The 25,262-nt window shown below is 38.7% G+C and overlaps 1 protein-coding gene across 1 annotated transcript; it reads left to right on the top strand.

Annotated features, from left to right (window-relative positions):
- The first annotated feature begins 1,177 nt into the window (after window positions 1-1,177).
- On the top strand, window positions 1,178-21,836 carry THAP9 (THAP domain containing 9). The gene is made up of 5 exons (XM_065878106.1): window positions 1,178-1,375; window positions 7,881-8,076; window positions 9,997-10,300; window positions 12,289-12,439; window positions 19,856-21,836. Exons 1-5 carry the CDS (start codon window positions 1,296-1,298, stop codon window positions 21,834-21,836), a joined length of 2,712 nt encoding a protein of 903 aa, XP_065734178.1. The 5' UTR covers window positions 1,178-1,295.
- The last annotated feature ends 3,426 nt before the right edge of the window (window positions 21,837-25,262 follow it).

The following is a 25,262-nucleotide window of genomic DNA, read 5'->3' as shown; positions in this document are numbered from 1 at the left end:
AAGCAGGAAAGATGCCACTTAATATATACTAAGGACCTCTTCAAAGATACAAAATAAAAACTATGTCCTACCTTGGCCCCATTTTGTTTCCTCTATGAAAACTTAAATCTTATACTGTAAACATAAAGAGCTTAACGAAGACATCGTTCTAAGATCTTCTCACCCTGAAAGCTATCCAGGATGCCCCACACCCCAACCAAAACCATTTCATTGGCCCTCTCTCCTGCCCCTCCTAGCACTGCTATTGATGAGTCCAAACTAGACCGTGCGCTTACCCCCAAACCCCGAGGACCTTCTTACCTTATTCCCTTCTTAATTCCCCCATTGCGGCAAAGGATCTTGCAGGAAAGAGTCAGTTGAATTGAAAGTCGACTTATCTTGGTATTACATTCTCATTCAAGCTCCTAACAGTCAACCACACCAATAGCTTCTACATTATCTCTGCATCAGAGAACTACAAAATAAAAGGCAAGGGGCTTCCCTGGTGGCACAGTGGTTAAGAATCCACCTGCCAATACAGGAGACATGGGTTTGAGCCCTGGTCCGGGAAGATCCCACATGCCCTGGAGCAGCTAAGCCCGTGCGCCACAGCTACTGAAGCCCACGCACCTAGAGCCCGCGCTCTGCAAGGAAGAGTAGCCCCCCACCCTCTACAATTATAGAAAGCTTGCGCGCAGCAACTAAGACCCAATGCAGCCAAAAATAAATAAATAAATTTATAAAAAAATAAAATGCAAGGAAATGACATGCCTCCCAGTAAATCATTTATTCGGGGTCCAATTTTGTCTTCAATATTTCTAAGGCGCTGCGTTTACCCCCTCCCTCCTGTCCCTCCCGGCACATCCTCCCGTCACTTTAAGAGCTCGCACCTGGAGACCCATCGGCATGCTACTGGATTCGCCTCAGCTTTGGTCCTGCCTGTCCCCTTCGATTTCTCTCACTGAGACTCACAAGAAGCGCGATGGCACTGGATTTAACCAGAGAGCACGGACGAAAAGGAGCCCATGCCAGCTAAATCCAGTAACCACCCTCCAATAAGCGGGGAGGGGCGACCCAATGCGCGTCTTAATGCCCCTGGCCTTTCCGATTGGCTGCTGCGACACGACGTGGTCTGTGATTGGCCACGGAGACTGCCGCAGGGCCCCCGGAGAGAAAGGGTGGGAACCCTGCGCCTTAAGAGCCCGCTTTTCTCGACAAATAAAGGTCATAGCCACAGTGTCTGCAGGCGGAGCTAACTTTATCGGGATTCATGCTGTCGCGGGAACACCGACGGTGGAGCCCCACGTAGCAAGAAGATGACCCGAAGTTGCTCGGCAGTGGGCTGCAGCACCCGGGATACCGTGCTGAGCCGGGAGCGCGGCCTCTCCTTCCACCAGTGCGTGAGAGCAGCCTCCGCGCTAATTCCCAGCACGGCGAGGCGGGAGGCAGGGCAGGCTGGGACGGGGCGGGTGGGGCGCCATGCCATCGGTGTGGCGTGGCGTGACGTGCGTAGCGTGGGGGTGGGGGAGGGAATTGGGCAACTTGGAGGGCTAACGCTTTTCCTCGTCTTCCTGCTCAGTGTTTGCTTACAAAGTGCTTGCTTTCTCCATTAGCTTTTAGCAGGGGTTACTCGAAAGGAGTCTTGCTTCCTTTCGGGAGACCGGAAGGGAAGGCAGTTTAGAAGAACTGCTGAAGGCGTGCGTTTTCATTAGAGTGTGTGGCTTGCTCAGGAGCATGAGTACAGATCAGTTTGTTATGGAACTGAACTGGAGTCCCCTTTCCCACCGCGCAGGAAAGCCACTTTACTGACTCCAGGTTGTAGTGAAGGAAAGTCCAGTGGTGATTGCAGGGTGCCAAGCAAGGAGAATGGGCAGCCGGTGCTGAAAAGTCCCGAACTCCCTGATGGCTTTTAGGACTTTTAAAAGCAACATTTGGGGTGAGGGCTGCAGGGATTTGGGGTGGGGGCTGCAGGCTGCATGACATTCTGATTGAATGGGGTGTGAGGTAACAGTCTGGTGTTTAGAGAATGTGAATCATTGGCCTTATGGTTCTAGCCAGTCTGAGGTCTAAGTACTTGTGGTCAGCAGGTAGTCACCATCCTCCACCAGGTTGAGGGGTTAGTTTTTGCAGAACTACCCAAAGATATGCCATCAGATTGTTTTGTATATCCCTTGAGGAGGAACTAGGACTCTGTTTATCACTGAACTATTGTTCAGGCTATCTGGCTTAACTGCTTCCCCCCTACCCCCTACCCATTCCCTAACTCCCCTAACTTCCCTAATTAGTCGTTGCTTGGGTCCGCTCTTTGGAACTCAGGGAAGGCCTAGGAGACTGACTTTTTTGGGGTTTTGTTTGTTTGTTTTTTTGACACAAAATGGGAGACACAGAGGGCTTTTGTACCCAGGAGGGCCCTGAAGGGACCTGCTCAGTTTCAGATTTTCACCAGTACTGTCATTACCAGTTGTTCAGTATCATTAGCCCAGCTCTGCAAGCCTGGTCCGACTCTGGCTGTAACTGGTTATGCAAGGAAATTATATTTGGCACAAGAGTGGGGCTTATTTTCAGACCGATCTAATTTGAACCCACATCTGTGGTGTAGTCTAGTAAAGGTCATTGAGATCAATGAGAAGTGGAAAAGTGCATAGAATAGATACACACAGACAAAAAGAAATGTACAGTGTTTTTTTAAAGTGGTAGCCTATTAAGGCAATATGAGGGGTACAGAGTCAAACCCCTGACAAAGGACTTTTATGAAAAAATCAAAAAGAGCTGTGTGGGACAAGTGATATTTGAGTTGGACCTTGAACCTTACCTAGATTGGAGAGTGGTGTGGAAGGAAGATAGCATTTAAATAGGGATAACATGGAAAAATATAAAGGGATGGAAAGTGAAGATGTAATGTAGAAGAGTGGGAAAAGTAACTTGGAGACAAATTATCTAAAAAAATTTAACCTGTCAAGTTAAGTAGTTTCAACTATATATGGTAGGCCATTTGTAGTATTGCTTAGTTTAAGTAGGGCTGCTTCCTCCACCTAAGCTGTTATAATTGTATCCTTTCTTCTCTGGGATTTGTTTCCATCAATTAGTTCCTGTCCTCTTTTTATTGTAAATTGCTTTACTGGTTACTTGCCTAAAAACACTGAACATGTTCACATGACTTCCACTTTTAAACACAGACACACAGACTCTTGAACCTTGGTGCACCTCTACACTACCCTCCCCTTCCATTTATAACCAAGTTCCTCAAAACAGAAGCATACACCTATTTCCCTAAGTCCTGTTGCCTTTTCACCCTACTGTAGCCAGATGTCTATCACCACTATAATGAAACAGCACTGAGGGTCATTGGTAATCTTGCCAAATCTAAATAAGTGCTTGTAAATCTTTCTCTTGACCTCTTTTAACTTTCAGTCATATCGACCCGTCCTTGAAACTCTCATCTCCCATGGCTGTACTGACACTCTCTCCCTCGTTCTCTCCCTTTTCTTTAATTTCTTTCTCAACTTTTTGCTGCCCTGTTTTTCCTGTGCCTTTTTCTTAGTTTCTTTAAATAGGGAAGAACTGGCTTATTGCTTTTATTTGTTTTATATGTTGAGAACCACAGTAAGACCTGCTTAATTAAAAAAAAAAGTGATGCATTTATTACAGTAGTCTGCTATGATTCTTCCAGCCTGATTTCTTCCCCATTCATTCCATTTTCTAGATTTCTGGAAATGATTTTCCTAAAAATGCAAATTTTATCATGCTGGTTCCCTGAAGGAAGGATTTTAATCCCTTGGGCTCTTCAGTGCCTACAAGGTAGAGTCCAAGCTCCTCTGTGAATCCTTTCCTCATACACCTCTTTTCCAATCTGAAATATATTTCTATTATTTTATAATCCATATGTGCGGAATTAAACACATGGAATCGTCTTCCTGACACCTAGGAAGTTGTAAGCAAGGCAGGAAAGAATAGAGACAGGGAAAGGAGTTAGAATACTATGGTGTTAGTTCTAGTGACAAGGTAATATTGATCTGAAGTAAGGGCTCAGCAAAAAGGTAATCTGAGAAGGAGAGAATTAGTCAACTTGCTGTTGCCTGAAGGCTCCATCTTCAAGCTATGTGATCCTGGAGCTCTTTCCATAAAAAACAAAATAAAACAAAAACAAAGAACCTGAATACATGCCTCTGATATATGGATAGTGATTTATAATAATTTATAAATTTATATATGAAGTGATATACTAATATATATTATGAAACACAAAAATTAGAAGATGGGACAAAGAGTTATAAAAATGAATTCTAATAATTTCTTCAACTCTCAATAGATGAGTGTAGACTTCTGTGGTGGCCATTGACCTAAAGGATGGATCGAAAGCTTATGTAAGGCATACAAGACCTTTTGTGATCTGACCTCTAGCTACCTCCCATCTATAACTACTCCCAGCTACCTCTGCATTCTCCTTTCAAGCCTCTGAATTAGTTTACTTTTCCAAGCTTTATCAACCAGAAAGTTCCAAGTAATCATTTCATACCTCTGTGTCTTTTGCATCTCCTTGGAGTGGCCACTCTGCATGGCAAACTCCTATTGACTCTTCAGCTCTAGCTCAGATATTATGTCCTCTGAAGCTTTTCCCAGCATCCCCAGCACCATCACCACAGTCGTGAAAGAGGTTGTAAGGACATAAGCAAGGCGCTGTGGTTGAAAAGCCTGAATCAAAATGACTCACAAGTGTGGAAACTGTTACTATGAGAATATTGGTGCTCTGTCAAACACATAAATGGCTAAATACAAAGTGGGACTGGCAAGTTAAAATTTAAAGTGTCCCTTTGATTCATTCCCTTTTTGTAGGTATAAAAAGATTAAGAAATTCAATTTATTTCATAACCAAGGAATTTGTGCATGATCATTTGGAAGAATTTTTGCCTTAATTGTTGTAATGACTTCTATATTTAAACTTTTATTTATACATAACAAACACCTATTACCCATCACTAGGAATACGCAGATGTTAACATGTTTGCTTTTGTTCTGTTTAGAAGAGACTTAAGTTATAGGTATAGTTGAAGCCTTGCCCCTCAATCATTTCTCTTCCTCCCTAGATGTAACCACAGTAGAATTGGTTTTGTTAGCCACTTTTCTGGGAAATATTTGATGTGCAGGATACAAGAAGTAAATCTCTGCTAATAGTATAAAAAAGACATAGTCAATAGGAGGAAGAAAATGGATTCTGTATTACAGTGTAAGCCATTTCATTACTGTGTATATGGGATTTTTCTTCTGCCAGAGGTGGTTTTAGACTAGGGAGACATGAATTCCACTTTTAATTGACTATTTACTGGTAGCTAAACTTGGCTGCTCCAGTCTTGGTTTCACCTTCTGTAAAAGGATAAAAACCTGTCTTGCAGAGTTTTTTAAGACCAAAACTAAGTCTTTAAAATATATATATAGCACAAGGTAAATGCTTTAAAAGTGGTATTAATTGTTAATACCAATTTAATTTTGTCCAGAACTCAAATTAGTCAGTCATGCTGGTTAGACTGCAGTATTTACCAACCCTTTTCATGTCTTTTTGAAAATTGGAAATATTTCTTTAATGCTTTGGGGCACACCTACAAAGCAGTTTGGGACTAGCTTGATGTAACTACTTCAAGGGCTCCAGGTGGCCCAGGCCCACCCCATGGGCTAAGGGCATTGATAACTGTACTCAGCAGGCATGCCAGTTGGGAAGCTTTGCATCAGAGAATCAGTCTGGTAATGTAACTTGGTGGACTAGTCAAATTTTGATGGTCCCTTGCATGGTTAGAGACTACACCCAGTCTAGAAATGTGGCCTCACAAACACGTGCCATCAGTTAAGAGAAGAGTCCAGTGAAAAGAGAAAGGTGTGCCTCATCTTTATTGGAAAAATAATTCCCTGTACATTCTCTCTTGAGAGAGCATCAAGTAGCATCATCTTCCTGGAACAATAAAATAAAAAGTTCCAAAAGTGGAATTAGTTGTTCCTAAGAAAGAACAAACCTCGGATAGTACTTTACCATTTACAAAGTGCTTTTGAACGCATCTGTATCCTCAGGTACTCCTACTATAGCCCTGGAGGAGGCTGACAGATTGAGAGATGTATCTAATACTACATGGCTAGTAAAAGGGAATTGAGACTTAGAGGTTTACCAATTCAGTGTTCTTTCTCAAGGTGATTGAGAGAGTATCTCAGAATTAAGTTTTATTATAACTGTCATATCATTTCCCTAACAAGTAACTAAGGAAATTAAAATTTTCACCAGTTTCAGTTCTAACAACTATGTGTTTTAAAGCCTGAGTTAAAATATATAAAAGTCATAGGCTACCTATAGATCTGTCTCCAAAATAAATCAAGGAAGAGGGTACAGGGAATTCCTGGTAGTCCAGTGGTTAGGACTCTGTGCTTTCACTGCTGAGGGGCCAGGTTCAGTCGCCGGTTGGGGAACTAACATCCCACAAGCCACGCAGCATGGCCCAGAAAAAGGAAAGAGAAGAGGGGACAAATTTCTGAGGGTCAGGAATTGAGGAGTGGATAAGGTGGGTGTTACGGAGTATCTCATAAGATTGCAGTCAAAATGTTAGCCAAGACTGCAGTCATTTGAAGCCTTGACGGAGACTGAAGGATCTACTTTCAGAAAGGCTCCCTCACATGGCCTTTGGCTGGAGAATTCAAGTTTCTTGCCAAGTGGACTCTCCGTAGGGATCCTTATGACATGGCAGGTAACTTCCCCCAGAGAAAAACCATTCAACAGAGAGAGCAAGGACAGATTCTCAGTGCTTTTTATGATCTTGTTTAATGCCCACTATCACGTCTGCTTTTTTATACTCCTTAGAAGCAAATTACTAACCCCAGCCCACACTCAAGGGGAGGGGAATTAGGTTCCACTCCTTGAAAGGAGGAGTACTGAAGAATTTGTGGACATCGTTTAAAATTGACATAGGGCTTCCCTGGTGGTGCAGTGGTTAAGAATCCACCTGCCAGTGCAGGGGATATGGGTTTGAGCCCTGGGCCGGGAAGATCCCACATGCCACGGAACAACTAAGCCCGTGCGCCACAACTTCTGAGCCTGCGCTCTAGAGCCTGCGAGCCTAGAGCCTGTGCTCCACAACAAGAGAAGCCACTGCAATGAGAAGTCCGCACCCCGCCACAAAGAGTAGCCCCCGCTTACCGCAACTGGAGAAAGCCCGCACGCAGAAACAAAGACCCCATGCAGCCAAAAATAAATAAATAATTTAAAAAGAAATTGACACAGAAAAGGAAAGACACACATATTAAATTTGAGAAGATTCTGTTAAGTGTAGGCTATGAAGATAGAATGTGCAGGGTGTTTAATAGGAGAATTGTCCGCATACAAATTGAAACAGATGAGATCACTTAGATATTAGCTTTTGGATTTAAATTTATTTTATTTCAGTAAATTTAAAAAACCACGCGGGCTTTCTCTAGTTGTGGCGAGCGGGTCTACTTTTCGTTGCAGTGCGTGGGCTTCTCATTGCGGTGGCTTCTCGTTGAGGCGGCTTCTCGTTGCGGAGGCTTCTCCTTGCGGAGGCTTCTCCTTGCGGAGCACGGGCTCCAGGCGTGCGCAGGCTCAGTAGTTGTGGCTCGCGGGCTTAGTTGCTCCACGGCATGTGAGATCTTCCTGGACCAGGGCTTGAAACTGTGTATCCCACATTGGCAGGCAGATTCTTAACCACTGTGCCACCAGGGAAGCCCGAGCTTTTGTATTTAAAAAGTCAAAGAACTTTGAAAAATGAAATCAGATCAAGTGAATTAAACTTTAATTAACTGGACTTAATGTTTATGTAAAGCAGTTAAATAATAAATCGGTTTATATAATAAATACTACTGTAGTATTACTATATTTTCATGTTAATGGAATTTTAATATGATTGCTGTAGATTTCCAACTGATACCATTCAGCGCTCAAAATGGATCAGGGCTGTTAATCGTATGGACCCCAGAAGCAAAAAGATTTGGATTCCAGGACCAGGTGCTATGCTATGTTCCAAACACTTTCAAGAAAGTGACTTTGAGTCATATGGTATAAGAAGAAAGCTGAAAAAAGGAGCTGTGCCTTCTGTTTCTCTATACAAGGTATTTAAATCTAGGTGTAAACAAAATTAAATTTTACAGAGCCTTTACAAATCAAGACAGCTCACATTATAGCTAGATTTTACAGAGATAAACACAAAACCAAAAACCTAGGACTTAAAATAAATCCTATAATACACTTTAAATGCCTAGAAAATTAGTGGTTTTTTTTAATATATATGTAGTATTAGTAATTGTACTTTGGAGCTTTTTAAAAAATAAAAATAAAGCGTATACGGGACTTCCCTGTCGGCCCAGTTGTTAAGACTGCGCTTCCAATGCAGTGGGTGCGGGTTCCATCCCTGGTCGGGGAACTAAGATTCTGCATGCCATGTGGTACAGCCAAAAAAATAAATAAATAAAATGTATAAATGTAAACCATATGTCTAGATATACATAAGGTTACTAAACTGATCACAAAAATCAACTAGTAGATATAAACAGCTTTAGAATGCAGGCTTTTAAGTATGAGACAGTTTTCACAATACTTTGAAATTATCTACCCCCTCCTTTTTTTGGCTCTCCCCAAAAATGTTATTGATCTTGACCAAAAACATACCTAATTGTTAGCATTGATATAGAAAGAGGTATACGGAAAATAGAAGACTTTCTATGAGTCAGTCATCAGTATGGGTGTTACAGTCTTATGTTTCTTTTGATTGCTTTTATTTTATCCTTTTACCCCTTAGCCACATGCTCATATATGACTCAATCACTGTCTGCAGTCTGCAAATAGTCATCCAACTGTTCTATCCTTACTCTACCCTCACCTTCCTCTTACTCATTGGAGTCTCCTTATTCCAGTATTGTTTTACCTTATTCCCTCTTTCAAAAGAATATTGTTGGTATCAAATCCAAACTCACAAGTTCGAAGAGCTTTCTATTAATTGATTTGTGCATCTCTAACTGCCGTGAATTCTCTTCTTGAACCACATGTACTTACCCTCTGTATATATGATAAATTGACTTGCTTTTATGCTTTCGTTTAAAATCAATAATGGTTACAATTTATTGGGACCTACAATGGTCCAGGCACTGCACTAGGCGATTTACGTAAAGTATCTTATTGTATCCTTAAAACAACTCTGTATTATTATCCACATTTTATAAGTGAGAAGATAAAGGATTATAGATGTTAAGTCACAGCTTACAAGTGAGGGGAGCCAGGAGTCTTAATTCCAAAGCCCAAGCTCTGTCCTGTGCCTTCCTGTTTGTGCAAATAACTTTCCTGTCCCCTCCATTAAACCATGTTATTACTCCCTCAAAGAACAACTCAAGGGGCTTCCCTGGTGGTGCAGTGGTTGAGAATCTGCCTGCTAGTGCAGGGGACACGGGTTTGAGCCCTGGTCTGGGAGGATCCCACATGCCGCGGAGCAACTGGGCCTGTGAGCCACAACTGCTGAGTCTGCGTGTCTGGAGCCTGTGCTCCGCAACAAGAGAGGCCGTGATAGTGACAGGCTCGCACACCACGATGAAGAGTGGCCCCCACTTGCCACAACTAGAGAAAGCCCTCGCACAGAAACGAAGACCCAACACAGCAAAAATAAGTTAATTAATAAACTCCTACCCCCAACATCTTCTTTAAAAAAAGAAAAAAAAAAAAAAGAACAACTCAAAACTCCTGTGAAACCTTCCCAAATTACCACCACCTTTCTCTAGTTACTTTAATCATTTCGGAAACTTTCAGCATCATGTTACTATTTCTGTATAGAAGCCAAAAAAAAACAAAAACAAAAAAACCCAAAACTTGTTTACATTATCCCAGAGATCATATATTTTTAAAAAGTCAGAGATTATGACCTTTTCTTTCATAACTAACTCTCCACAGCAACCAGGTGAGTGCTTTGTATTCAGTGGTATTTTTATAGATAGTCATTGTGTGATATTTTCTAAAATAAACTTCACTTTCTATTTGTGTCATAGGTTCTCCAAGGTGTACACCTTAAAGGTAAAGCAAGACAGAAAATCCTAAAACAGCCACTTCCTGATAATTCTCAAGAGGTTGCTACTGAGGACCATAACTACAGTCTAAAGAGACCTCTCACAATAGGAGCAGAGAAATTGGCTGAGGTGCAACAGATGCTACAAGTGTCCAGAAAAAGACTTGCTTCCGCAAAAAACTACAGGATGATCAAGAAGAGAAAGGGCTTACGATTAATTGATGCACTTGTTGAAGAGAAGCTACTTTCAGAAGAAACAGAGTGTCTGCTACGAGCACAATTTTCCGGTATCTTCCCTAATGACCTGTAATACTTACAATGTAGCTCTTAATTTTTCTGAAATATCATTACATGTTTATTTTGTTTTGCCAATGGAAATATGCTTTTAGCTGAGAAGTGAAAAGTCTCTAGCATAAGCAAGAAGAATGAAAAATAATCACCAAAATCCTTTTATGATTTTACAATTTTAAAAGTAATATGTTTGGGCTTCCCTGGTGGCGCAGTGGTTGAGAGTCTGCCTGCCCATGCAGGGGACGCGGGTTCATGCCCCGGTCCGGGAAGATCCCACATGCCGCGGAGCGGCTGGGCCCGTGAGCCATGGCCGCTGAGCCTGCGCGTCCAGAGCCTGTGCTCCGCAACGGGAGAGGCCACAACAGTGAGAGGCCCGCGTACCACAAAAAAAAAAAAAAAAAGAAGAAGGTAAAAGTAATATGTTTATTACAGGAGAAGCAAAGAAATGTATAAATAATAAAAATAACACATAATCCTACTACCCAGAAATGAGATCATATGGTTTATACCATATATTGTACTTTTCACTTTTTTTGTTTTTTTTTTTAAATAAATTTATTTATTTTTGGCTGTGTTGGGTCTTAGTTTCTGTGTGAGGGCTTTCTCTAGTTGCAGCGAGCGGGGGCCACTCTTCATCGCGGTGCGCAGGCCTCTCACTGTCGCGGCCTTCTCTTGTTGCAGAGCCCAGGCTCCAGACGCGCAGGCTCAGTATCTGTGGCGCACAGGCTTAGTTGCTCTGCAGCATGTGGGATCTTCCCAGACCAGGGCTCGAACCCGTGTCCCCTGCATTGGCAAGCAGATTCTCAACCACTGCGCCACCAGGGAAGCCCTGTACTTTTCACTTTTTAAAAATATTTTTTAAATTTTTAAAAATATTTATTTGGGCTGCTCCGGGTCTTAGTTGCAGCACATGGGCTCCTCGTTGTGGCACTCAGGCTTCTCTAGTTGTGGCATGCGGGCTCTCTAATTGTGGTGCATGGGCTTAGTTGCCCTGTGGCATGTGGGATCTTAGTTCCCCAACCAGGGATCAAACCGGCATCCCCTGCATTGAAGGATGGATGCTTAACCACTGGACTACCAGGGAAGTCCCTACTTTTCACTTTTTATAATCACACACTTGTCACTGCAAATTCTTTGTAAACAATTTTAACTGCTAGATAATTTATCACTAAAGTCTTTTTTTGCAGTGAGTTGAACTAGATAATTTGCAAAATCCCTTTGAGTTTGAAAATTGTGTTAAGTCTCCAAATTTTTTTCTGTAATACTCTATAGAGTATATATATGTCCATTGAAAGACTACCTAGTCTTCTTTGTGAACCAGGATATTTGAAGAGGGGCAAAGTAAGAATTGCCAACTTACTCTCTGATGAAAGCAGCAGAGATTTTGGATTTGCATTCTGGTAAAAGAAGCATGTCCTTTTCTAGACAAGAGTAGGTATCTCCAATGGAAGAGAGTATTTTGTGTTTTTTCCAAGAGGGGAATATAGGTTATAAATAGGGGTCTGCACCAGGAACAGAGGATTTTTTTTTTCTCTCAGTGGTAGGGAAGATTGTTCATTCTGAATAGTTCCCTATCCCCCAAAATATTTCTTGTGTCTAATTTTCACTCTCAGATAAATGATGACTAGGGAACAAACTAAAACTAATAAATGTCCTCATAATCCAGAGACTTAATTTATCCATTTATTTCATTTTCTTCCCTGTTCCTCTAAAAATCTCCACTCAGGCTGCCAGTGAATAGTAAAACATAACGACTGAAGTTGACACATTTTTTGTCCCTCTTTCTAGTGAAATGATCCAAGATGAACAGGATAAATTGGTTAACAGTCTCTAAGATTGGATAGTAACCTCTGAACAAACTCAGTTAAAATGTAACTATTTGAATTTTGGTGCCTATCACATTTTATATCCAAATGCTATGGTCTATGCCTGAAAATGTTACTGTACACATTTTTCATCACAAAGAATAAATTTATTTTAACAGATTTTAAGTGGGAGTTGTATAACTGGAGAGAAACAGCTGAGTACTCCACAGAAATGAAGCAATTTGCGTGTACACTCTACTTGTGCAGTAGCAAAGTCTATGATTATGTAAGAAAGATTCTTAAACTGCCTCATTCTTCTATCCTCAGAACGTAAGTGAATTACATTTTAGATATTAAATAAAATAAACATTTTGTTCTTTCACTGTAGTTTATACATTAATGCTATTAGTATTCATACTCTCTTTTTGTCCACTTTCTCTTTTTAAAAACTTCTAGGTGGTATTTGCATGTTATCACAGTCGATATTTCACCCACAGAATGAAGACATATAGGCTGACAAATTTTTTTGCATCTTTCAGATGGTAGAGACACTCTGGGTGGTAAAATCTAAATCTTGAAATATTGGAATTTCTCAGACACTTCAGTAGTTTTAATATGTGACTAATCTAGAAAATCGAGAACAATTGATTGGTATCTAGGTTGATACCATTGGTTTGAGGCAAAGATCAAAAATCTGAATTTTTCCTAAGCACTGTAGTTGGTGCCAATGCAGGCTGTCCAGAGACCAGATTATGAAAAATAATTTTTTAGAATTTGTGGTCAAAATACATAGCTATATTTATATTCTCTTAGTGGGAAGCAAATAACAGTGACTTTTATAGTAATGTCTTATAAATTTAATACTCAATTTTTACTGTTTTTTCCATCACAGGATTTACAGATTCTTTTATTTTTATTTATTTACTTATTTGACTTAAATGACAGAAATGTATTATTGCCTCACAGTTCTGGAAGTTAGAAGTCCAAAATCAAGGTGCTGGCAGGGTTAGTTCCTTCCGAGGGCTGTGAAGTAAGGGTCTGTCCCATGCCTCTCTCCTTGGCTTGTAGATGGTGGTCCTTCTCCCTGTGTTTCTTCACATCGTCTTCCATTATCCATGTATATTTCTGTGTCCAAATTTCCTCTTTTTATGAGGACACAAGTCATGTTGGATTAGGGTGTGCCCTAATGACCTCATTTTAACTTGATTACCTCTGTAAAGACCCTATCTCCAAATAAGATCACACTCTGAGGTACTGGAGATTAGGACTATGATATATCTTTTTTGAGGGACACAAGTCAACCCATACCAGTCACTTTCCTGCTGCCCAAGCCTCCCATTACCCATAGACTTCTTCCTGTGGCTCACTGAGCTTCTGTGATGTGATGTGGCTCCTGCTGGACTCTGCGGCTCATCTCCTGCCTCTCTCCCTGCCCTCTTAGATTCCACATTCCTATTGTAAGGCATTTCTTGCTGCTTCCTTACCTTCGAGACTTACTAGTCCATCTGCCTGAAATGCCCATTCTCCCTGTTAGTCCTGGAGATTGGTCCTCATCCTTCAGGCTCAGATTAGATATCACATCCTTTCTGAAGCCTGGCCTGCCATTCTTCCGATTCTGGACTAGATACCCTCTTGCGCACACAATGTGGAACTGAATCTTAGTACTTAAAACTGTCTTCCCCGCTAGACTGTGAGCTGCCAAAGTATGAGGTCTGTGTCTGGTTCTTTGTTACACCTCCTGCCCTGGAGGGGTGCCTGGAACACAATGGTCTCTTGATAAATATTTGTGGAATGAAAGGATGCCTGGATGGTTGTTTAGGATTTTGAACAGATGTAAAGAAGAATTGCATTGGACCTCAAATCGCTGTCTAAAGAGCAGCACTTCATTTAATCCACTGCTATTGGGGCAGAGGCCGCCCAGGAATGGCAGGAGCCTTCTCTCCTGGAAGGTGCTTCTTGGTTTCTTATTGCTTCAACTTTAAAACAAACTCATAGGGGCTCTGGACTGGAGAAACTCCTAGAGATCATGTAGACCAACCCCCTCTTTTTTTTTTTTTTTTTTTTTTTTGCGGTACGCGGGCCTCTCACTGTTGTGGCCTCTCCTGTTGCAGAGCACACGCTCCGGACGCGCAGGCACAGTGGCCATGGCTCACGGGCCCAGCCGCTGCGCGGCATGTGGGATCTTCCCAAATTGGGGCACGAACCCGTGTCCCCTGCATTGGCAGGCGGACTCTCAACCACTGCGCCACCAGGGAAGCCCCAACCCCCTCATTTTAAAGAAGGGGGAAACTGAGGCTTGGTGGGAGGAAGGACCTTGATTATTATGAGGGTTCTTTTTTTCCCACTTGGGGGGAAACTTCTCTTCTTTTAAATTGAGATGTAATTGACACATAACATTATGTTAGTTTCAGGTATACAATGTAATTATGTGTTTGATATTTGCATTAGATATTTGTATATATTGCAAAATGACCACCAAGATAAGTCTAGTTAATATCCTTCACACACATAGTTACAAATTTTTTGTGTCTGTGATGAGAACTTTGAAGATCTACTCTCTTAGCAACTTTCAGATATAGGTACAGTATTATCAAGTATAGTCACCATGATGTACATCACATCCCCTTTAAAAAAAAAACATGAATGAGAATTTTCCTCCACACATACTATTAACATAATACTACTACTAACAAATTTAGAAATGAGAGAAAAAGGAGGAAAATCCATTAATTGTTCCTCTAGGTTATATTTAAACAATTACTATTAACATAGGGAATTTTCTTCCAGTCTTTTTTCTGTGCTTAGATTTACTAGTTTTTTACATAGTTATGATCTTGAATAGCTGCAGAATATCAGGTAGTCGTACCCTACTTAACTTTGGCATTCTCCAACTATTGGACATTTATATTGTTTTTATTTTTTCGTTGTAACTGCTGTTTTGTATATTGAGATGAACATTTGTGTATAGGCTGATTCACTCTCTTCCATATGTGATTTTACCATTTAGGCCAGATATTACACTTATTTATAAATGTCTACTTTCTGGTAAGCAGGGGACATTTTTATAGACACTATGTTGCTATCACTTCCACACGTTTTTTAGTCAAGTCTTCTCCTTTGCACTGGTTTTAAAGCATTAGTTACTGATTTTACACTATGGTTTATGTGAGACATTCCATACAACTTCTCATCTCCCCCCCACCCCGCCCCCCATGGTTTTCTTCCTTTCTATAGTTCTGCATCAACTCCTGAATTAAGTCTTCTCTGGTAATTCCAGCTCGCACTGATCTTTTTTCTCTTCATGTCATTTTTCATTTTGTAACCTTTGCTGTGTCATTATTTTGATTTACAATTTTAGTACTCAAAGGGTTGCTTATTTCTTTGGATACTTTGTCTGAAACTAAGTTACCTTGTTTAATGTGATAGTAATACATGCTTAGTATAAAACATTGAAACAATATGTATGTATATAAATACCAGAAAGTGAAAAATATTTATAATACTTCCATTCCCCTAATCCCACAAAATAACCAGTTAGCAATTTGGTATGTATTCTCCCAGACTTTAAAAAAAAACTAGCCATCACCCAAATTTTGTTTTAATGGCCATCTATTATTCCAACATATTAGAAATACCTAGATTTTATACTGAGAAATCTGAATGGTCAAAAATTTTTATTTGATTACATTTCCCTTCATTTCCCCTGTTTATATCTATTTTCAACACATCTGTGCTTAAGTATTAGATGTCTAATCATATTGAATATTCATTTATTCAAGAAACATTTATTGATCATGAGCAGCCAGTGAGACAGGAGGAAAACCAGGAGATTGTGATGGCCTAGAAGCCAAGTGTAGAAAGTATCTCAAGGAGATAGTATTGCACTGTGTCAAATGCTGCTGGAGATCAAGTAAGATGAGGACAGTCAATTGACCATTGGATTTTGCAAGATGGAGACATCAGTGATGACCTTGATAAAAGCAGTTGCAAAAAAAAAAAAAAAAAAGCAGTTGCAGTACAGTGATGGAGAGATAAGCCTGGCTGAAGTGGAATCAAGAGATACTGGAAGGCAAAGAAGCCGAGACAGTGATTATGGACTCTCTCAAGGAGTTTTGCTGTGAAAGGAGAAGAGAAATGTGTCCGTAAGTGGAAGGAACATAAATGGAGGGGAGGATATTTGATGAGATAGCAGATGCTGCACCTTGTTTGCCTGCTCATGGGAGTGATCTAGTGCAGATAAGAAAATCAGTGATGCCCAACAGAAAGGATAACTGCAGGAGGGCAACATCCAACACTGCTGTGGAGGGAGGTCTGGCCTTAATTAGGAGCAGGGACAAATCATGCGTCGAAACAGGAAAAAGAGAGATACAGATGCAACAGGTTAACAGATTTGGTGGTAAGAAAATGAGTTTTTATCGAATTGCTTCTATTTTCTCAGTGACATGAAGTTAATAGCTAAGAGTTGGGGAAGGAAGCATTAGAAGTTTGGGAGAAAGGAGAAAATATGAATAGTTGTTTTTTCCCTCCATGAGAATGGAGAAACAATTGTATGGATGACAGACCAAGCCAGACTTACATTTTAAAAAACCCTTGATTCAGTTAGATAGGTACCTTACTCACTCATTTCTAACTACTATTTCTTCAGTTCTTAGCTGCTATCAGTCACCTCTCTAATTTTCTCTGTACTGAAGTTGGATCCTTTTTCAGTTCTCCCTTGAATTCTTTATGTCCAGAACCTTCCCATGGCTCTGCTTCTTATAATTCCAGAGCTTTGGGTCTTTAAGGTAGTTTGTTTTCACAACTCCTTTGAAATAATGCCATAGCACCCTCAGCTTTCCTAATTATAATAGTGATACATTTAGTATGATCTTAGTAGATTTTTTCTGTTTCTAATTTAATTTTCTATTTTGGTATTCATTGCAGTTTAGTAAATTAGCTCCCTGTATAGGTGAGTTGACATGAGAGCTTCAGAAATAACCAAGACAGTGGTAGGAGCTAATAGTCTTAAAGAAGAACACCCAGCTCAGCGTTATGGCTCTTCAGCACAATATTTTTCCTAAGCAGAGCTTTAAGCTACCCAAGTGACTCCCTATAATTATTCCATAACTAAGCTAATGTTTAATTTAAAATATATTGATGAGTATGTCAATTATAATTGGTATGAACTGTCTGAAGGACAATTTGGGAATGTGAATTATATTTAAATTGACTCAATTATGTGCACCTGCGGCCCAAAACTTCTTTAAAAGTTGAGTTCATTTATTCTAATACATGCATAAGTAAATTTACCCCTGCATCCTACTCCTAGGAATTGCATAAATGACATAGATATGTATAAGTGTATGTGTGCCCACAAACACACATTGTGTTGCTCTTTGTATTGTTTAAAAATTAGAAACAACCTAAGTGTCCTTCAGTACAGGTTGGTTCAATTATTTATGCTTTAGTTTTACTGTGTGTACACTTAAAATATTGCTGTAGGTCAGTAGTTAAGAACATGCAAAAGTATGTCTATAACATTACTATAGTAAAGAAAAATAGGTTCAGTATAATTTTTGAAAATTATATCTAGTTATGTATACATAAAGAGATCTGGAAGAATGTCCCTGAAATATTAAGTGATTTTAAAAAAATATCTATTTATTTATTTATTGGAGTGTAGCTGATTTACAGTGCTATATTGTTTCAGGTGTACAGGAAGGTGATTTAGATATACATATATATATTCTTTTTGGGATTCTTTTCCATTTTCAGTTATTACAAGATATTGAATATAGTTCCCTGTGCTATACAATAGGCCCTTGTTGTTTCTCTATTTTATATATAGTGGTGTGTATCTGCTAATCCCAAATTCCTAATTTATCCCTCCAGGCCCCCACCCCGTGCCACCCCTTTGGTAACCATGCGTTTGTTTTCTATGTCTTTGAGTCTATTTTTGTTTTGTAAATAAGTTCATGTATTAACAGTGATTTTTACTTTTTTGCACTTTTCTATATTCTTTCAGTTTTTTAAAAAATGGATGTGTTATTTTATACAATCAGAAAGTGTTTTTTCATTTTGAGTGGGGGAAAAAAGTTGGTTTGAGAGAGAAATCAGTCACTTCCCTACAACACTAAAAACTTGGTTTGAGTGTTTCTACTCTCAGTTTTAAAAACTTAAAAAGAAAAAATCAACAAGTCCACATATTTTTCTGCCTGAGAAACGTCATTCTAGTAGTTGTGGACATTAAGATACCATTTAATTTTCATTTAAAAAGCAAGCTCACCGGAACATAAGCTTTTTTAACCTATTTAAACTAGAACTTTTACCATGAAGCATTAAGTAGTTTCATTAGATACTTACTGCACATGTAACACATTTAGCATCTTTAGTGTTCATTTGAGAATCCTACTGCAAAAGAATAAATTTTAAACAACTGATTAAAATTTGGTGACACACTTGAAAAGGCTTTTCAACGTACTAGTGGGCTGTAGCACCCTGCTGGAGAGCCACTATTCTGTTTTCTCATTGTCTTATTATTTTGCCCTGTTTTTAAATATAAACAACTGATTAATACTTCTGTCTCCTAAATAGTCAGAGTATGTCTTCTGCATTCTGTAACTGTGTTTTTCAGATCTGTTAGTGCATCTTGAAATCAATTTAGTGGGTCATAAGTGGCATTTAAATTTTGTATATACATTTATATACACACGTATATTTGTACCTGGCATATAGTAAGGGTAAATTCTGCTCATGAAACTTCTTGGTTGCAGCAAAATATTTGGAAAGCCCTGTCCTGAAATACTTCTGGAAGTACATTAAAATTTCAATTAAATAGAGATGGCTGTCCAGGAAGAAACCTTGGCAGCCTGGAATATAGCCCCAAAATCAGAAATTCAACCTTAAAAAAAAAAGTCATTTGAGTTATAAAAGTAAACTTCAGTGAAGATGAACACTTCAGTCTACCTCAGAATCCATTTAGTCTTATTTTAGACAATTATTAAACTTGGCTACTTCCTTTCCTGATCTATAACAAATTAGAAAGTGTAAATTAGAACTGAGTGAAAAGAATTCTGTTAGTGACAGACACTAACAGAAATAGAAAAGAATAATCAGCAGTTTGGGAAGATCAAAAAAATACTATGAAAGAACTCCTAAGATAAAGATAATAGTGTAGGCACTTTGGATAGGAGCAAACAGATGCAGACACTCTATTGCCCCAAAGGGCATAATTCGAAGAACAGTGAGAAAAAGCACTGAACAAGGGCCTCAGGAAAGCTGGTTTTCACATTTGTGCATGACTAGCAGCACAACATGGGCCAGGCAACTTAACCTCTCCCTCTTCCTCCCAGTTTCCTCATCTATAAAATGGGGTAGATGTACTAGCTGTTCTCAGTTTCCTTCCCCCTCAACAGTTTTCTCATCTCAGTGAATGTACAGGTAAGACTGGTTTATGATCTAAATTACAAACACATCAATGAGAACAAGCTGGGTAATTGATTTTTATTAAGAAGTGAGTAAGAAGTTAAAAATGTTGTGGTATGTTTGCATCTTCAGTTGCTATTCTGTGTTTCTAAGTTTCTCTATTATCTATTTTATCAGAACTATGAATATATGCTTGAAATGTTGATAGAATTTGGCTACTATACTTGGCTTTATTTCAACAGGGATTTGAGGCTACTTTAGTAGAAAATGTCATTTAAGGCATTTTCCCTTTTTTAATTTCTTCATTTGTGTTTTATGTTTTTCATTTTTTACATTTTCTAGATGGCTGTCCAAATGCAAACCCGGTCCAGGTTTCAGCAGCAACGTTTTTTCTTTTCTTCAACGAAAAGTAGAGAATGGAGACCAGCTATATCAATATTGTTCACTGATAATAAAAGGTATATCTCTCAAGCAACAACTTCAGTGGGACCCCAGCAGTCACCATTTGCTAGGGTTTATGGACTTTGGTCTTGGCAAACTTGATGCTGATGAAACACCACTTGCCTCAGAGACTATTTTGCTCATGGCAGTGGGTATTTCTGGTCACTGGAGGACACCTCTTGGTTATTTTTTTGTAAACAGGGCGTCTGGATATTTGCAAGCTCAGCTGCTTCGTCTGACGATTGGCAAACTGAGTGACATAGGGATCACAGTTCTAGCTGTCACGTCTGATGCTACAGCTCACAGTGTTCAGATGGCAAAAGCATTGGGGATACATCTTGATGGAGACAACATGAAGTGTACATTTCAGCATCCTTCATCTTCTAGTCAACAGATTGCATACTTCTTTGATTCTTGCCACTTGCTTAGATTAATAAGAAATGCATTTCAGAATTTTCAAAGCATTCAGTTCATTAATGGCACAGCACACTGGCAGCACCTTGTGGGGTTAGCAGCACTAGAGGAACAGGAATTATCAAATATGGAGAGAATCCCAAGAAAACTTGCAAATCTGAAGAACCACATACTAAAAACGAATTGTGCTGCCCAACTCTTCAGTGAGAGCGTGGCCAGCGCGTTAGAATGTTTGCTGTCATTAGGCCTGCCTCCTTTTCAAAACTGTATTGGTACCATCCAGTTCTTACGCTTAATTAACAATCTGTTTGACATTTTTAATAGTAGGAACTATTATGGAAAGGGACTTAAAGGACCTCTATTACCCGAAACTTTTAATAAAATCAACCATGTGTTAATTGAAGCCAAGACTATTTTTGTTACATTATCTGACATTAGCAATAATCAAATAATTAAAGGTAAGCGAAAACTGGGATTCCTGGGATTTTTGCTTAATGCTGAGAGCTTAAAATGGCTCTACCAAAATTACGTTTCCCCAAAAGTCATGCCTTTTCCATATCTTCTGACTTACAAATTCAGTCAAGATCATCTGGAATTATTTCTAAAGATGCTTAGACAGGTATTGGTAACCAGTTCTAACCCCACCTGCATGGCATTCCAGAAAGCTTACCATAATTTGGAGACCAGATACAGATTACAAGATGAGGTTTTTCTAGGTGAAGTAAGCATCCTTGACATTTCAGTTGCTCGAAGGACGGACTTGGCCCTTTGGACAGTTCAGCGTCAGTATGGTATCAGCGTTATAAAGACTCTTTTTCGCAAAGAGGATATTTGCCAAGACTGGTCTGACTGTTTGCTAAGTGAGGCACTACTAGACCTGTCAGATCATAGGCAAAATCTTACCTGTTGTGCTGGTTATATTGCAAATAAGTTATCAGCTCTTTTAACATGTGAGGACTGCATCAGTGCACTATATGCATCAGATCTCAAATCCTCTAAAATTGGATCACTGTTATGTGTTAAAAAGGAAAATGGCTTGCATTTCCCTTCAGAAAGTTTGTGCCGAGTCATAGATATTTGTGAGCGAGTTGTAAGAACCCATTCGAGGATGGCAGTTTATGAACTACTACTTCCTAAACAGAAGGAATTTTATCTTCAGCAAAAAATATTACATGAGCTTTCCGGGCATATTTATCTTTTTGTAGATTTAGATAAGCATCTCTTTGATGGAGAAGTGTGTGCCATCAATCACTTTGTAAAGTTACTAAAGGACATAATAATCTGTTTCTTAAAGGTCAGAGCTAAAGGTGTAACTCAGTACCCTTTAAAACACCATTCAGAAAGAACTGAAACGAAAACTTTGTCAAGGAAACACTGGTCATCTTTACAGAATTACAAATGTTCAAGTTTTGCTAATACCAATAAATACAGGCATTTGCTAAGGAACGACGGCTGTCTGTTCAAATGAAGGACCTAAAATATATTAAAATTTTTATTAAAAATGGTCAACATTTACTTTAAAATTCAACTTACTCTATTTTACAAATTGACCATTCTGCAGAGTGGACAAGTTTGTGGTTCCGACTTAGGAATTTCTATCATGCGTATTATCAGATCTGCTCGGACTTTGGTGGAGCTTGCAAGCATTTCAGAGTTACCCAAAATGTAGAAAGCAGTAAGTCAGTCAGTAGGAACAGACTAGCCAACAGGTGCTGTCTTTGAATTTACTGTTATACGACTGAGTAATCTGACTGGACATACTTCGAAAACAAGGGAGAATAATGATGAGGAGTCACCAAAACATCGACCCTTTTTATAAAGACTACATTCCCTAAAAGAGCTTTGGTTTTCAGCTCTTAAGAATGTTAACACTAAAAAAAAAAAAAAAAATAGAATGCCTATCAAACCTTGAATATAATCTTTACTTACACATGAAAATTAGGCTAAATTAAACATCAAACACCACAACCATCAAAATCCTTTTGCTGGGGTACCCTAAAATAGAAATCATTATGCTTTATCAGGCAGAAGATAAACACGAGCCATGAGATGATTCCTTGTGCTGCAACCAAGCTGGGAAATGTTGTCTGGGGAATACATAGGAGATGTAATCTTCACAGTCCATTGTCTCTGGACTTCAAAATACTACTTTCAAGTAATAAAATAGAGTGGATACTTACTTGACTCCTGTTGGAGGAGCGCGGTGCTCATCAGAGAATGAAAAGAAGCCCTTATTTCAACTTCTCTGTCTGAAGAGGAAAATAATGAAACATATTTTCAGTGTTGAATAATGGCATTTCATACCATGTGATTAATAAATTGGAAAAAGATGGTCAGTTGAGTCAATGAGAGTGAACAAATTTGTCTTAATTACATAATGAGTTTTTTCAGAAATTTAGCTTAAATAATCTGAAGACGGAAACATACTAAGAACAATATTCTCCATTCTCTAATACCCAGATCTGAAATGATAAATAGAAAAACATTTGTTTCACAAATGGGAGTATTTTAATGGAAAAAGAAGAAACAAGCACATTTTTCACCTGTGTATGTAAAATATCTACTCTTATTGTCATTGAGTGAATGTTCACAAAGTACAGTTAATATGAAAACTTAAAGTTGTAAAAGACTAATGAGTAGGTGAAAGTTTAGTTTTATTTGTTGAAATTCCCCTTAAATAGTATATTTTGATATATTTCTGCTGGTTCTACCTCAAACAAAGGCTTCAATTCTGAAATGTAACCAGAGTTGTACTGTACTACATTTTATAAGGGGCTATTGCTGAGAAGTCTAAATATTGTGGTTTTTGTTTTGTTTGCAATAGAATGAGTTTAGATGCACTGGGATAAATCTTATTTAAAGGAAGCCTGTTTATAGATCACCACCTTTATCTTATTGCTTATATGAATCCAAGTTTTGTACTTGATCTTTACTTAAAATTAGGTTCATATCTGTAGCGTCTTATGTTCTTTGCTGTTACATTTCACTCACGTCCTATATATTCTGTAATTTCTTAAAATAGTGTTTTGCGCTGTTTAAGTGCTGGGTAAATTGGACAAACGTTGAAGACAAGAATCTTTCCATCACTGCCATTAGCACAGTTAATTGCTCTTGCCCTAGTGAAGTGGTACAAGTGTGATGTCAGATTTACTTGATATGCTTGACAGTGAAATTTTTTAAATAAATTATTTGTTCATATTTGATTAGGGTAATTTAGTTTACAGTTTCTACTCAGCACCCTTGTTCTTTTTTTTTTTTTTCCCCCTTCGGAGAAAACAAACATTCCTTTCAGAAATTTATTCTTCTTACTTTCAACAAATAGTGCTGGATATGCACATGCAAAGATGTTAACTCTAAATGGAACAAAGACCCAAATGTAAGAGGTACAACTGTAAAACTCTTAGAATAAAATAGAGTATATCTTGGAGACTTGGATTAGGCAATAGTTTCTTAGATATGACACCAAAAGCACAAGCAAAACAAAATAAATTGTAGTGCAGCAAAATTAAAAACTTACGCTTCAAAGGACACCATCAAGAAAGTGAAAGACAGCACACAGAAAATGTTTGCAAATCATATATGTGATAAAGGACTTGTATCTAGAGTATACAAAGAACAATAATAAAGGACAAATAACCCTATTTTTTAAATGGGTAAAAAATATGAATAGTTATTCTTCAAAGGAGATACACAAATGGCCTGTAATACATGAGTATGTGCTCAACAAAATTAGCCGTCTGGGAAATGCAAAACAAAACCACAGTGAGATGTCACATCACACCCACTAGGATGGCTTTATTAATAAAAACGACAGGTAACAAGTGTTGGCAAGAATGTCGATAAACTGGAACCCTCATACAATGTTGGTGGGAATGCACACTTTGGAAAACAGCCTGGCAGTTCTTCAAAAGGTTAGTTAAATGTAGAATTGCCATGTGACCCAGCAGTTCTACCAATGGGCATACACCCAAGAGAAATGTACAAATTTCATAGCAGCATTATAATAGCTAAAAAATGTCCAACTGATGAATGGGTAAATAAAAAATGTGTTGTACCCATACAGTGGGTCACATGGTAAGTGTATGTTTTACTTTATAACACACTGCCTGAACTGTTTTTTTTTGCAAAGTGATGTACCACCATGCAGTACTTCAACCAGTTATGTATGAAAAGTTCTAGTTCTTCTGCTTCCTCCCTAGCTCTTGGTATTGTCAGGGTTTTGTTTTGAATTAGCCATTCTAATGGGTGTGCAGTGATATGTCACTGTGGCTTTCAGTTCCATTTTTCTAATGACTAATGATGCTGAACATCTTTTCATAGGCTTATGTGCCATTCACAGTCTTAGGTGAAATGTCTGTTCAAGTCTCTTCCCCATATTTTAAGGAAGGTTGGTTGTTTTCTTATTGAATGTTAGTTATATATTCTGGATACAAGTGCATTAATCAAATGAGTCCTGCAAATACCTTCTCCCAGTCTGTGGCTTTTTATTTTTACTGAGGTGTAGTTGATGTACAGTATTAGTTTCAGGTGTACAACATAGTGGTTCACAATTTTTAAAGGTTATAATGTGGCTTTTACTTTTTCAGTGTTTTGAAGAACAGACATTAATTTTGATAAGTCTAATTTATTGACTTTTTTCTTTTAGGGATCATACTTCTTAGTTTCGTCTAAACCAAGGTCACAGATTTTTCTTCCTATGTTTTCTTGTAGATATTTTGCAGTTTTAGGTTTTGCATTTAGGTTATGATCTATTTTCAGTTGATTTTGGTGTGTGGTATAAGTTCATATTTTCACATATTGATGGTATCCCAGCACCATTTGTTAAAGGGCTATCCTTTTCCAGTGAATTATCTTTGATCCCTTGTCAAAAATTGACCACATAAATATGAATCTA

Source organism: Phocoena phocoena, chromosome 5 (assembly GCF_963924675.1).
Source record: "Phocoena phocoena chromosome 5, mPhoPho1.1, whole genome shotgun sequence".
NCBI classification, from domain to species: domain Eukaryota; kingdom Metazoa; phylum Chordata; class Mammalia; order Artiodactyla; family Phocoenidae; genus Phocoena; species Phocoena phocoena.
The sequence above is the reverse complement of the archived record's forward strand: the minus strand, read 5'-3'. Positions and strand labels throughout refer to the sequence as shown.